Below are 15,113 nucleotides of genomic sequence, written 5' to 3' on the forward strand. Positions count from 1 at the left end.
CCCCCTTATTTTAAAAGCAGATCAGCTGAGTTGCAAACTTGTCTTAGGTTTGGTGACCTACAATAAATTACACTTTTGCACTGAATCCCCCCTCCTTTCTCCCTCCCCCGTTCAATTCACTTACCCAGTAAATGTCATCCGCAACACTTGAATGCAACAAGATGTGCTTCGTTGGGTGCACAGCCATGCAAAGGGGGGTCTTGGGAAACGTGAGTGAAGGTAAAAATTGCCTTCTATCACTTCGCTGTGAAGATATGGACTCACAAATTGTACAGAAAGGGGTAGAGATCCCACCTATTTGAATTAGGATCGATTTTTTTAACTAACTGAGCTGTTTTTTAAACTTCTGTAAATGTTGAAAATCAATATTGAGAGTGCAACAGGGTGTATATTTCTAATTGTTTTTGGAATTGGTCTTTGAAATATTAATATGAATTTTTTCAGTAACCTTTCTATTGATTTTACCTCCTTTTTACCTAGAAATGAGTAACTCTGCAGATTCAGATATTTTCCATAGCTCTGGGCTGCCTGTAGTTAATAATCCTGTTAGAAAAGCAGACTTCCCTCCACCCCTTGACCTAGAGAATGTACACCCATGATTCATTCTCTAGAGTTAATGGTTTGGACCAAGTTCTAAGACTTGCCTTTTTGACTTAACACCAAACTCAATAAAGTAAAATGATCCAAAAATAATTGTTTACTCATGCAGAAATATACTAAGCCAAAATATCACAGGACAGATTAACACTCAACCTAATTAACAATGCTTTAACGTATTCTAACACTGTTTCTAGCTTCAAAAGCACAGCTGCTTCTTTTTGTTAAAACAGTCATGTTAACCTTGTTTTTTGTGTGATGAACATTGTGTGCCTATCCTCTTCATTGAGCAAGTTAATGTTTTGTCTTCACCTGTTCCTTTCGTTTGTCTTTTAATCGCTTTTTCATTCAGCTGTCTGTCTATTTTTGCGCTATGCACTCTATGCGATGCCGAGCCGTGTTTTGTCATAGCGTGCAAGCTTGCAGCACTTGGAGGAGACATTTTGTGAGAGCAGTGAACAACATATGTGCATTCCGATTGCAGGTCAAACGGACTGTCTCATTCATGGAGCGAAAGGATCCCAGACACCAAACACATTTCTGATGTCTGTGAAAATGGACGGCCAAGAAGCAACTCCTGGCAAGGTAAAGGGGCTCAGAAAAATAATTGCATTTGCTATCTTGTGTTAAAAGCGATTTTGCATAAGCTGAAGCGCCCCAAGCTCAACACAATCAAGATAATTTAAACTGCTGTGCACTTACTTCTTTGGGACTGATAAGGCACAAGTCTCATAGCTGTGAGTGGTTTTCACTTACATTGTTTCTGGTAATGCCCGGGGTTCTCAATCCATACATTACTCCTACACATTTAAGTAAGGGCCTTATTTAGAGTTTGGCGGACAGAGAAGAAAATCGTACATTGTACATACCTTGTAACCCATCCCTCAAACCCTTGGTCCAGCTGGTCTGTTATGAGTCAGCCAGACCTTCATGTTTCAGACGGTGGGGCCCCCACTCTCACCAGCAGCGGAAACCTTACTCCAATAGTCTGACAGATTTTGAACTGCAGGAGTAAGGACATAAGACTGCTACTCCTATTTAGAGCAGGTCATTGATGTATTTGTTTTTGTCTGTCACCACCAGGACAAACCTGGAGGTCAGGAACAAAATAAAAATACAATTAACCCCCATGCTCTTGGAGAAAACCTCCTGGGTCTGGGGGTCATTAGTGCTTTGTTTTTCAATACCAAACTCCCATTTGAGAGTTTGTTTTTGAAACACAAAAAAGTTTGGTGAACAACTGCCTGATAGACAGCGGCTGTGCACCACACTTGCAGTGCCTTGAGAGGAGCTGATGTGACAGTGTTTCGAAGTAAGCAAAGAGATAACCACTGGAACGGTAGTGATCTCTAGATTTGTCGGGGGTAGTCCATCAGATTGATAAAAAATCTGTCACCCTGACAAACAGAGGGCCACCTCCAAATCTTTCCCACCGACATCGTAAAGAGCCCCTTTATTACCACGCTCCAGTAAACCATTTGAAGTGGGCGAGTACAACGCCACCTTCAAATGTTTTATGTCTTGCTCAGCCATAAATTTGCACATTCGCTCTGAAACAATGACTTTAGGAGCTCCTTCAATTAAGAACATATCGCTAAGAAATTTAGTGGAAGCACAAGTGTCCGGGGTGTCTACAAATATATAGTACATCCACTTTGAAAAGTAGTCAACAGCCAAAATTAGATTCCTCATGCTGTTGGGCAAAACTACATAAGGTCCATTTTCCAGTGTTTATCCAACATTAAACACTTAGGGCACTTTTCAATCATCATTCTAACTTGGCTGTCAATAGCCGGCCACCAATAATGTTTTTTCATTTTCATACACATTTTTGTTGAACCCAGATGACCTTGGTGTACCTTGTTTATGATTGCACTGCGTAATGTCAAAGGTGGGACAAAACGGTCACCACGAAGTACAATGCCAATTTTTGACCGACAACTCACCAGCAATTTGTGAATAGTTCTTCAACTCTTCACTCAAACATCTGGTTTCTGGCCATTTAGAAATAGAATATTTAATTACTTTAGGTAATATAGACTTTTTGTACAAGCCTCTGTCCTGTCCTTTTGAGTTATAACTGCTTCATAATCTGCAACTGCATCCACCAAAGCCGCACATTCAATGTCATCTATAAGAGAATCCTCATCATCATCATCCACTGGCATTCGCGACAAGCAATCTGCCCTGACGTTTTTGCACCCAAGGATGTGTTTAATTGAAAAATTGTAGTCCTGTAGTTTAGACACGCGTCTAGTTAGCCTGGCCAATAAAGTGTTGCTGCTAACTTGACTGAAAATGTAAACCAGGGGCTTATGATCAGTCAGAAGTTCAAACGTACTTCCCCAGATGTACATTTACCATTTTTACACAGCCCACACAAATGCAAGTGCTTCACGTTTGATTGTGGTATATTAACACTGAAACTGTTTTAAAGCTTTTGAAGCAAATGCCACAGTCTGCTCATGTCCATTCACCTTTTGGCTAAGAACAGCACACAACCCATGGATACTGCAATCAACTGTTATGGAAGAGGTGCAACCTTACTGGAAGACATGTCATGCTGGAGCTGTAACAGTTAGTTTTTGACCTTGACGAAAGCTTTCTACAAATCTTCCATCCATTTGACCCATCCTAAGTAAGGCTCATAAAGGATCAACAGCTTGAGCACAACTTGCAACAAAACAAGTATAATACTCTGCTAACCCTAGAAATTATCGAAGGGTATCTTTGTCTGTGGGTGCTTTTGCCTCAGCGATTGCTCTAACCACTGAAAACTTAGGTTTTATGCCCATTGACAATACTGTATGACCCAAATATTCGAAATCATTGGTTGCAAATTTACACTTAGCTCTGATTGTAATACCCCTCTCATTCAGGATGGTTAGTGCATCTCTCAAAATCATATTATATTCTGCCAAGGTCTCAACATAAATTAAGATGTCTTCTTGATATGCTTGTACCCCTTTGATACCTAGAAACAACATGTCCATCAGTTTCTAGAACACGTTGGCCACTGAAGCCAGACCAAACGGTAGCCTCTGAAACTCTGCACCAAAGGAGGTTACAAATGTCATAAATTCTTGAGACTCTTCAGTTAAATGTACCTGGTGGTAAGCTGATCATAAACCAGTCAAGGAAAACCACTTGACCCCGCCAAGATTCGCTAACAACTCATGGATTTTCAGTGGGTGGCAGTCCACAATTATATTCTTATTCAGTGTGCGCAAGTCGGCAAATAGCCTAATCTCTCCAGATTAATTTTGTGCTACGACTATGGGTGGCATCCACTTTGACGAATCCATAGGCTGAATAATTATTTGTGTACATAGATTGTGTAAGGTGTTTTTTAGCTCTTGGCACAAGAAAAAGACCTATTGGTGTAATCAGTGAAAGTCCTCTTTAAGAGGACAGAATCCCTTCACTCACCGTGATGACATGCTTCATCATCTGGGATCTCCTCTTAGTTGCAACCTAGTGCAACTAAGGGCTACAACCCCCTCTCTGAGAGGGAGGAGCTCAGGGATGTTTTTATAATGGATATAGAGTGATGGGATTCCGTCCTCTTAAAGAGGACTTTCACTGATTACACCAATAGGTCTTTTTCTTGTGCCAGTAGCTTGAGAAGCCTTTCTTTCAGGCTTATAGACCCATGGATATTTCTGTTGTTGTTTAAGTTGCGTTTGGGGAATATATCCATGCGCCGGTCTTTAAACGTTCCCTTAGACCCTCAAGCTCTTGTTTTGTTGTTGTTTTTTAGCTCTTCCCTAACATTGATAGGTGCAGATCTAGCTTTGTGTGCTATGGGTTGTGCATTAGGTATAAGTCTGATGTGATTAATAAGACCCTTCCCCAACCCCACTTGGTTGCTGAACACTGCATGATTAGCCAGAATTTCTTTGACTGAGACCTCCCCACAATCCACGTGGCACACCCGTAAATCACCTACCATCACCGGGTTCTTCGCATCAGGAACAAGATACAGGCCCATTCTTGCCAAATCTTGCTAGCCTATTATGTTCTTGCCCTTCACAGCTACATACACCTTTGTGTGTTTCTCTGTCTAAACACTAAATATCACATGAAAAATAACCCACCATTTCAATGTTTTTCTCCCCAAACGCTTTGGGGTTCACATCTGAATTACAATGCAAAAAAGCTTTACTCCTGAACGTATAAACAGTGGTGTCTCAATATGGTTTTTGGAGAACCTGAATCCACCATGACCTGAAATGGAAATCCATCAATCATAGCTGTACATAATGGTCCTTCAACCATTTTGTACTTGCCACCACAGTCAAGTTTTAAAATTACATTGTTAAGGGATTCAGAACACGTATCCACCTCCTCATCAGTACTACAAACCTTGACCATCTTTTTGTTGATCCATTAAACATTTTGAAAATGACCAATTTTCTTGCAAACTATGCAACGTTTGCCTAATGCTGGACAAAATTACTTATGTGGCTTTTAGAACCACACCTGTAACAATAAGTTGAAGACTTTTTGTTTACAAATGTGGATGTTTTCCCTTTGGTGTTGACCAAATATAAAGAATCTTCCTGCTCGCTGACCGTGGATGATACTATGTTTATCCCTGTAGTGGACTTTGTATGCATGAGCTTGGTTGAGATTGCTGACCCTTGAAACTTAGGGCCAAATCAATAACCTCTGCATAGTGACGGGTTTCTGCAACTAAGCAATCTCTCTAGGCATTTTCTAGATGCACAGTTATAAACAAACTGATCTCAAATATAGTTATCTAAATTTGGGCCAAATTCACACGTAGTCACCAGTACTCTGAGGGTAAACTGGAGTAACTGTTGTTGAAGTATTGAAGCTGAAGAAATGGCCATACTAAAAATGTCCGCCACGTAATGACGAACATCGTGCAGTAGTTACCGTAAATAGCCACACACAAAATGGCCACCATGCACAAAGTGACAACGTATTTTGGTCAAAGCTGATAGATGCGTGCCAACAATGAGAGTGCGCTCACGTGGTGACTTGCGAATGGATGCTCGTGCTGTCACCGAAATACGCTGAATAAAGTTAATCCTTACTGCAAAGGATTTGTTGATGCGATGGCCTGGGGAAGTGAGCCCACACATGGTGCCTATCAAGAAAAGGGGGCTCAAGGGTTGAACAACTCCTCGACCTCCAAGAAACAGGAAACCTCACTTAAATACTGCTGCGTAGGTATGCTGGTGTGTGAAATCCACTCGTCGCCAAATGTAGCAGGTAAGCACACGATTATGGAATGGCTTCAGAAGATTTGTTCTATGGGAAAATACTCAACGGCAAGCCACGTTCATCTGGCTTGGAGTCCAACCGTAACTGACTCCTACGGTTCGAACTCCTCACCAGTGTTTGCTCCATGCACGTATAGAATTACAAACCAATAAAGTGTCTTGAGAGGTATCCTCGAGACACACTGTGTACATCACAGCCTGCTTCCACACCTTTCGCATACTCGGGCAGATTTTTAGATTGATCCCCATCAACACCAGGAAACTGTCCCCCAAGCCCTATTTACCAGCTCAACTATGGCAATGCGCTCTACGAAGTAATCAACACCCCACTCCTGAAGAAATTCCAGATGATACAGAACTCAGTCGCTAGCCTCATTCTCAACCTCCCCAAAGGGACCCACACTTTCCCCAACCTCAGAAAGCTCCACTATCTGCCCATCCAGAGAAGATGACAATTTAAGATGCTGACCCACGCCTACAAAGCCCTCCACAATCAAGGACCAGCTTACATCAACCGCCGCCTGAACTGCCACCAATCCTACAGGCACCTGGCTCCTCCTCCCTCACCCTCGCTCACACTCCCCACATCCGCTAAAGCCACAGTAGAAGATGCTCCTTCTCTTATCTCGCTACCAAGTCCTGGAACAACCACCACCTCCACACAGCCTCCTCTATCACAGAATTCAGAAAGGGACTCAAGACCTGGCTCTCCAGTGATTGCAGCAGGATCCCAGTGCCTGGATACCCTCTCGGGTGATTAGCCGTGCTCTACAAATCTCGACTGGTTGATTGATTGATTGAGTTACACATACATAACTTACACCTGATGGAAATAGAAGATGAAACATGTGTGTCATGCACAAAGACGCCTGATTTATACCTATTTGTTAGACCTGGCAAACCGTGTGGTGGTTTTCCCCCACACCTTTTGCCTTACACCTCCATATTTTTCTGATCTCATTTTTGTTGACCTTAGGAATCGGTGTACTTTACCACTAACCAATGCTAAAATGCATGTTCGCAACTCCTTAAAACATGGTAACATTGGTTTATCCCTCAAATGCAATATTTAATTTACTTATATGTCCCTGGTAAAGTGGTATTACGTATACCCAGGGCTTGTAAATTATATGCTACTAGTGGGCCTGCAGCACTTGCTCTGCCACCTACTTAAGTAGCCTTACAAACCTGTCTCAGGCCTGCCATTGCAGCCCGTGTGTGCAGTTTTAAACTACCAATTTGACCTGGCAAAATAAACCTTTTGCCAGGCCTAAACCTTCCTTTTTAATACACATAAGTCACCCCCAGTCACCCGCAGTGTAGGCCCTAAAAATCCCACAGGGCAGTGTGCTTAGTACTTTCAAAAGGTAGACAAGCACTTTTAAGTTTTGCATGTGTGATAGTAAAAAACACTTAAAATTGTTTTTCACTATTGCAAGGCCTACCTTTCCCCATTGGATAACATTGGGGTTACCTTATTACATTTATTAAGGATAACTTCCAACAGGCAAACAATTCACGTTTGACATCTTTAGAATTCCAATGAAAATTCTCTTTTTATGGTAAACTTGGATTTTATTTTACAGTTTTGAAAATGCCACTTTAGAAAGTTGGCCTTTTGCTGCTTTAGCCATTAAGTGCCTGCTGCCGGCCTCTGGGTCACATGACTAGACACTGTTGGCAGTCGGTATTTGTGTATTCCTCCCAGGCAGTCACACACAATAGACGTGTGCTAAGATGGGGCGGCAGAGCCGGGGCACGGCACCACTTACACCTCAATAGGCTGTGTCCTGTCTTCACCGAAAGGATTGCATACCCCCTGTAGTTAGTCTGGAGCCAGGGCAGGGGAGGCTGGAAACTTAAGCACTTCAAAGGGCATACTTCAAGAAGGCACCAAGTATAAATATTGGACCTCAGACACCACCAGAGTGACTCCAAGGGCTAGTCTCTTCTAACCAGCATTTGGACTCTGCAGTTGCTACCCTGCTAAGTGGTCCCACCCAAGTCCTGGACCCTTGGAAGTGGGCCGGAAGCTGCTCTCCCAGCCCTTCTGTGTACCAAGGAGAACCGATGCATCTCCTAGGCTGCACAGCACAACCCCGAGCAGAAGCAAAGCATCACCTCTGCTGTGTGGACTTTCCCATTGCAAGGACTTTGCACTGTCGTCCCAGCCCAGACCCTCGTTGGAACTCCCTCGGCTGCATGACGCATTCCTGATGCAGATCCTTGCATTTCATGCCCCTCGTCAGCGGCATCCTCGATGGCGATGCAGGACTTCGCATCTCAAGCCCTGCAGCTTCTTCGGAACCAGCCAGCATGCGATGCATCCTCTATTGTCCTCTCATTCTATTCATAAACTCCCCTTCCCCCAATCTACAACCGGGTCTCAAAATGACCAATGCTTAATTTAATAAACCTTTAAACTCATGTACAAACAGCCACCAGAGAAACCCCAGAGTTTTTCTATCTCCCCAAACCTAGGAACCTACTCCATCACCACTGGCAAATGCAGAACCTCAGCTAATGCATTCCTTACCTTCATCAAATACAATTCCACCCCATAAATTGATAAATGAACACAGTTATCTCGAAGAAATTCCACTGCCTCATTCTTGATCACTGTGGTCCAGGAAGACAAACCCCTCCAATCTTCAAAAATTTGCAAATCTCTCTGTTTCCTTTGCATTGTGCCTTATCGACGGCCCCTGGTTTTCTGACCCCCCTCTATACCCTCCTTGGCATGACTCAGTAAATACCACTGTTGTGCCTGACCATGCTCCATTAATCACCAACAAGTCTGGTATTATAGCCTTTACTATTGCCAGTCCCTTCAACTTAAGTCATTTTCTCCTATGTGCTCCAGTAATACATCCAGGCAAGGAGAGCCCTTTATCAATGAATTCACTTTTGGCAACAGCTCATGCTATCGCATACCTCCTTTGCCAAACCATCTTAACTGCACTACTGTATCATGGAATCCCTCTTCTCCTCAGGCAATCAAATCTCCATCCTATGTGAATCTAACTTAATGTCCAAAAATGTATGAATCTGGACTGGACCCACTGTCTTCTCTAGTGCCAATGGGAAGCCCAAATCATGCATCAAACCCTGGAACAACATCAAACTCTCCTGACACCCTCCTGATCATGGAGAACCCGCAATGAAAAAGTCGTCCAAGTAATGAGTCATAACTTCTTTCCCTGCCACATGCGTAAATATCTTTTGCAAAAGGGAACTGAAAGCTTCAAACAAGGAACAAGAAACGGAACAACCCATTGGCAATGTCTTGTCCACGAAAAATGCCCCCCAAATTGGATGCCCAACAATTCATGATCCACAGAGTGAACAGGCAGCAAATGAAAAGACAATTGGACATCACATTTGGCCATCCTGGAGCCCTTATTGACCAGCTGCACCGTAGTATCACAGATGCATAATGCACCTTACTGCACCCCTAAGGAATATCGTCATTGATGGACAGCCCTTCTGGCCATGATAGGTGGAGAATGAGACAATACTCACCTGGCTCTTTCTTCGGTACCACCCTAATAGGTGAAATCCGCAGATTCTCTAGCAACCATTCCTGAAATGTCCCTTCCATCCTTCCTTTGTTCACCTCCTTCAAAAACTTCTTCCAAACTAACTCTTCCTGCACCTTCACAGACCTCTAATTCTCTGCCCACTGCCTTATCCTAGGACCCTCGTAGCATAACCAGAAACTAAACTGGAAACCTGGTGACAGCAAATTTTTCTCTCTTTCTGACCCTACTATAGCAATCCAGTGTTGCAAATGGTCCACCTTAACTGGCGTACTTGCCTTTCCCCATGGGATTCTGACCTCCTCTCCCCCTCTCCCAGTCACTGTAACCACTCGATTGTCCCCTGTTGCCTCCTTGTTGCCCGGAAAACCCCCAAGTACCACAGTGGGCAAGCATGTGCTTTCTGCCACATTTCGAACACTCATGACGGGACTTGCAATACTCCCGCAAACATTGCCCCCTGATAAAGAACCAACATTCACCTGAAGTTCCCGCCTGTCCTCGTCCTGTCGTACTCACCCTTGCCTTGGTGGGATGCCCCTGAAAGGGCTTGTAAATGCCCAGCCAGCCACTTGCCGTATAAGTCGATAGAGCTGACTGTTTCGTCGTCATAGTTTGCAAAAATAACTCTTAATCCAGCTGTCCTCACACCCCATCTTTTCCAGGCTCCTGGTTGACACTAATTTGACTCTGACATGCTTGCCCAGGAAACCCAGGGGCGCTCATGTGACACCATACCCACATGCCTGGACCCCCATCCTGAAAAACTTCACCTCCCAGCAATACAATGGAGTATGGTGGGGGCAGGAGCCAAAAACCAGTCACTAGCACCACAGAATGCTTCTGTCCCTCAAGCACAAAATGCCACATGCATTATTGTAAATTGTGGTTGTAAAGGGACACAATTTTTGCATTTGGGATGCATCATCACAAATCCAAAAATCACTATTTAAGTAATCAATAAAATTGTGATTACTTAAACTGCGAGTGCATTTAGGGAATCGCGGATTGCGATTCCCTAAATGCAATGCAACAACCCCCAAAAAATTGCGATCTCGCAATTAAGAAATGCAAATTACCATCAATTCAAAGTTGATGGTAATTTGCGAGAACTTTCTATGTTGCACACATACATGTCCTTCGGGCATGTGTGTGTGCAACATGTGTTGAAATTGCAATTTCAGGGGTGCATCAGGGTGTCCTTTTGGCACCCTTGCACCCTTGAAATTGCATGCGCAATTTGCGAGTACCTATTTGGTACTCACAAATTGCACATGCAATTCCAATTGATTCCTATGGGCCAGAGAGGCCCATAGGACTGAATTGGAAGCAAATTCCTTATTTGCGAATCGCAATTTGCAAGTCGCAAATAAGGAATGTGTAGAAATCGCAATTTTTTTTGCGATTCCTACATGCATAAGCATTTGCAATTCCTAAATTGCGATTTCTTAAAATTCGCAAATTAGGAATCACAAATGCACAGTTTGATGCATGTGGGCCTAAATTCCCTCGGTCCCCTCTCATAGTTGATAATGGCCTTCACCCTTCAATGCCTCCAGAGCCCCACTCTTGCTGCAGGTAACCCCTCGTAATCTCCCTGCCTTGAAACCCTCACTCTGTCTTGGCCAAACCTTCCCTCCCTCCCAGCATGGGCTGTATCTCCAGCTCTTATAAAAACCGCTTGGGAATCATTGAAAACACTGGTGGGGCAGGCACTTGACCAGATGACTGCCTCACTCCACCTCCTTCCCTGTCTTCCAGTGCCTGCTGATTCTACAGGGCCTACTTGCGCAAACTCGACAGGTTTAGAGGCAGGCCCTGAGGCGTTATGGCCCGCCCTTCACCAAGTAACTGGCTACAGCTCCCGTGTGGCCCAGAGGAATCACCGCACCCTCTGGCCACACGCAACCCGGCAGGCCCGGACCAAAGGAGCCTCAACACCAAGTTCTGGGCCCACCACCTCCTTTATGCCAGGCTCCCTTGTAGGTCCTCCAACAAAAGATAATGCCCGGAATCTGGGAGGCGTGCTGCCTCAAGATGTACACCATCTGCTGCCCCTGATAACAGTTGGCTTGGTTGCGTACCAGATCCTGCGACCCTTATCCCTCCCAGCTACCACCTCTGTCAATGCAACCTCCACTGCATGCAATGTGCCGGGCACGCCGCTGACCCCTTTCCTTGCTGTTCCTCTCCCCATAGCGCGGAGCATCGGCCCGCGAAGGCCAGCAGGTCCCACTGTCCTTGACCACAAATGACCCACCTTTGGCATCTTGCAGGAGGATAATGCGCAGGCCATAACGGCCACTACCACACCTCTCGCCGACCTCTGCTTTGGGTGCTCTTGTCAAGTTAAGTGCGCCAGCACCAATGTGCCTGCTGAAGCATGAGCAGGGCCTGCTTCACACCATCTGGGATATCCAGCGTATGAAAAAGTACTGTTAGAACGCACTAAAGGGAAACATTTTCCTGGCCCTTGCCAACTGTGGTGTACCCACTAAAAATGGCCCCTAATACTGGTATCCCTCCCTCAAAACCTATGTGAGCCCTGCCACTGCACCTCCTGGGCCAATGATTGCACTCTTTTCCCTCGGACCCTACCACCCGGCAGAAAATTTCTGGAGGTTAGGGCCTTCTGCCCAACCTCTCAAAACCATCATTGCTGAAAGCTGCTTCAAGAGTCAAAGTTGCAGAGAGAAGGGAGCATGAGACACAAGCCACCCTATCAATATATTTTTCTTTGAATCCGACCATCATAAAGTCTCATGCTGCACTGCCTTTTCTTTGTAGATAAAATATGTTCTCCTCTCCAATTCATGGTTTTGGTTTTTTGTAACTAATTTCCGGGGCCATCTGATGGGTCTGTGTGATTTGTGCATCTGGACAGCCTTTATTGTATAATTAGGAGGTGTTTTTACTGAATAATGATTTGTTTAAATCTTTGACTGGCTTGCAGTTTCACAATTGTTTTATCACTGAGATAATAAACATCTGGCTCAACAAGGAGCCTGACTTTGACTCTGGCAGAGTTGAATTCTCTTGTGGAATGCTGCTCTATTCCATCACCTGGATTACTGAGGGTGGAAACACTAGGTCTGATTTCACCACTAATAAATTCTGGCCAGTCAAATTGATGTGGGGAAATGGCTGCATTACTGCCCAACCTGTTTTTCACCTTCATCTGATCACAGTAATGGCACAGGGAGCATGTAATGCTCCCCTCAGCGTCGACATCGGCTCTCGCCCCCCAGCCCTTGCTAACCCCATATTCTCATCCCCTCCTGAAGCTCCCAAGTAAATATGAGTGAAGACTGTGAGTCAAGAATATTTGTATGGAAGTAAAGACTTCAATATGGAGTTTCTGAGCAACAGAGTTTCTGATATCTGTACAAGAGCAGAAAACGTAAATATATTCATGAAATCCACCTGTAGACAAGGTCTAAAGTTTGAGACATGTTTAGGCACACTAGGGTTGATAATGTTGAATGGTTGCTTTAAGGATGACCAAACTTCTTGCAAAACATAAAGGAGAATCTGGTTTCTTTGTCCAATGCTTGCTCCATCACGAGTGGCCTTAAATTACGCCTAGATCCTGGTCAGGCGCAACCAGAGGACTGCATGGTTGGCACGTAACACTGTTTGGTGCTATTTTTAATTTTAAACTTTGAAAATTCATATCTCCTATTCACCTGATTGTCTTTTTGTCATTTTAGAGTAAATTTGTTCAGTTAGTTTCTAGCTTCATAATATTGGAATGGGATTTTTATTATGTTATGGTTTTGACATTTGTAATTGTTCAGTGGGTGCTGCAGTCCATTAGTGACATTTAACTTACAGTCTTTGGGTAGACTTTGCACCATATACTAGGGACTTCTAGGTAAGTTAAATATGACAGGAATATATCCATTTTCGATATATTTTAGGGTCAGGCAATATGCACTCGGCCTGGTTAGCAAACTCCCAGGGCACACTGCCAACCTAGCAGCATCAGCTCAAGAAATCTGGGCGATCAAGCAAAAAGAGGCATTTTCCTACCGTTTGTATTAGCATGTCCATCCCTAAACCCTGCTTTACATTTCCCTAAACCCCTCCCATTTAGGAGTAGTTATTTCCCATTTACCTTCCGCTCTCTTATTTCCCACCCACATTTACACCTAAATCATATTCTTACGTGTACTGAGATCTCATTGGCAGTGATCTCTGCCCAGAAAAGATAGGGGAAGTGGAGGCAGAGACTCTACCCTTAAATTAATGAATAGCATTTTTAGCACGTGGGTAGTATTAAAGCAGTACTACCTCACTCACATACTACAAAATGCAAATTGAAAATAGTACCCAATGCTCTCATTTGAAGCTTTGGGAAGCTTTAATACACGTTCATTATAGAACCCTATCATTGTAGAAACCAAAGCAAGAGTAAGATCATTCTGTGGGAAATGTTTTACCTTGTAACTGCACCTGCTTATAACGTAGAACATTGAAGAAACAAAAACATTCCCTTTAATCTAAGAAGCATAGGACATTTGTGTGGCAATTTGCACAAACAAAAAACTAAAACATTAATCTTCTTGCTTTGTACAAACGTTGCAAGAAATCCTAGTGATAAGTGAATATACTAAATGCATTAATACAAACCCTGTCAAACACATTAGGTCCTGTAATACACTCAAAACAGCAGACTTCTACATGTCACAGATTCCTTAGCAAGTGTATGTATCACATTTATGATTTGTAACAATAAATGAAAAGTGTAGGAATCTGCCTTTTCTGCGTGATTACCCCATATTTTGCCTTTTCCTGAACCCTAGTTGTGTTGGTCTTAAACTCTACACTTTACCCCTGCTAAACAGGAGTTAAGTGTTAGTGTTCCCCCTTTAAACATGATTACATTTTCTTAAGCATGTCTGCCGTAATTAACGCTCCTATAAGGCCATAGTGTCTGGTGCAGAAATACACCCCATGCAAGGAAAGTCAAATGTCACCTGTTAACCCTGGCTCCTTGATATACCTCCGTAAAAAAATTGTTATCCAGAGATTTTAATTTTCGATTTTATTTTTGTATCATTAGCGAAGTAATTTAGCCTGGGTAGACATTGCTAATCCAGGCCGAATTTTTCTGGACAACAATTTTAAAAATGACGAATGTGTTGCAGTGATGATGCAATATTTCAAGAACCATGCGACCATTATACTTCTTGTTGGTGTCAAAACATATGTATTGGGGGTCAAGTAAATGAAAATCTCTGGACAACGATTTCTTTGTGGAGGCATATCAGGGAGCTGGGATTATGTGTACTACAGTACTTATTGTGCCATCCTCTACAGTGGCAATGAAAATATGGCTTAGGACATACCTGGTGTAGCCTGGAAACATCAGCTTGAATCCTGCTGCTCAGACCAGCCAAAATTACCCTTCTGACAGGTAGAAACTCTTATTTGAAATATTACTTACGTCAACCCTAAATGCACCTTTCAGTCCACAAGGCTGAATGTTTAATATTTAAAAGGGGGAAATGTGTGCCATTAGAAATGACTATGCCCAAAATGACATTGTCACTGGTCAAGAGGTAACTCATACATAGGAAAAGTCAAAGTGCAGATTATATATTTTATTCTGTAACATTTGACCTGTGCCAGTTAAAGACTCCATTCAAAGAGTTATTTTTATATGTAATAAGAATCCAATCTAAGAGTGAAGTCAGATTTGTACTAAATATATGAGATGTGC

General features: G+C 43.3%; 1 protein-coding gene across 3 annotated transcripts in view; it reads left to right on the forward strand.

The window, feature by feature from the left end:
* Window positions 1–15,113, forward strand: part of ADAM22 (ADAM metallopeptidase domain 22) — a 1,168,071-nt gene that overhangs the window by 1,072,706 nt on the left and 80,252 nt on the right. For all 3 annotated transcript variants that reach the window (XM_085631338.1, XM_085631339.1, XM_085631337.1), the window contains one exon: window positions 1,082–1,182. In XM_085631338.1, the coding sequence (XP_085487464.1) occupies window positions 1,082–1,182 (101 nt within the window). The remainder of the gene's footprint in view (window positions 1–1,081; window positions 1,183–15,113) is intronic.

This window comes from Triturus cristatus, chromosome 10 (genome assembly GCF_964204655.1).
Source record: "Triturus cristatus chromosome 10, aTriCri1.1, whole genome shotgun sequence".
NCBI lineage: Eukaryota > Metazoa > Chordata > Amphibia > Caudata > Salamandridae > Triturus > Triturus cristatus.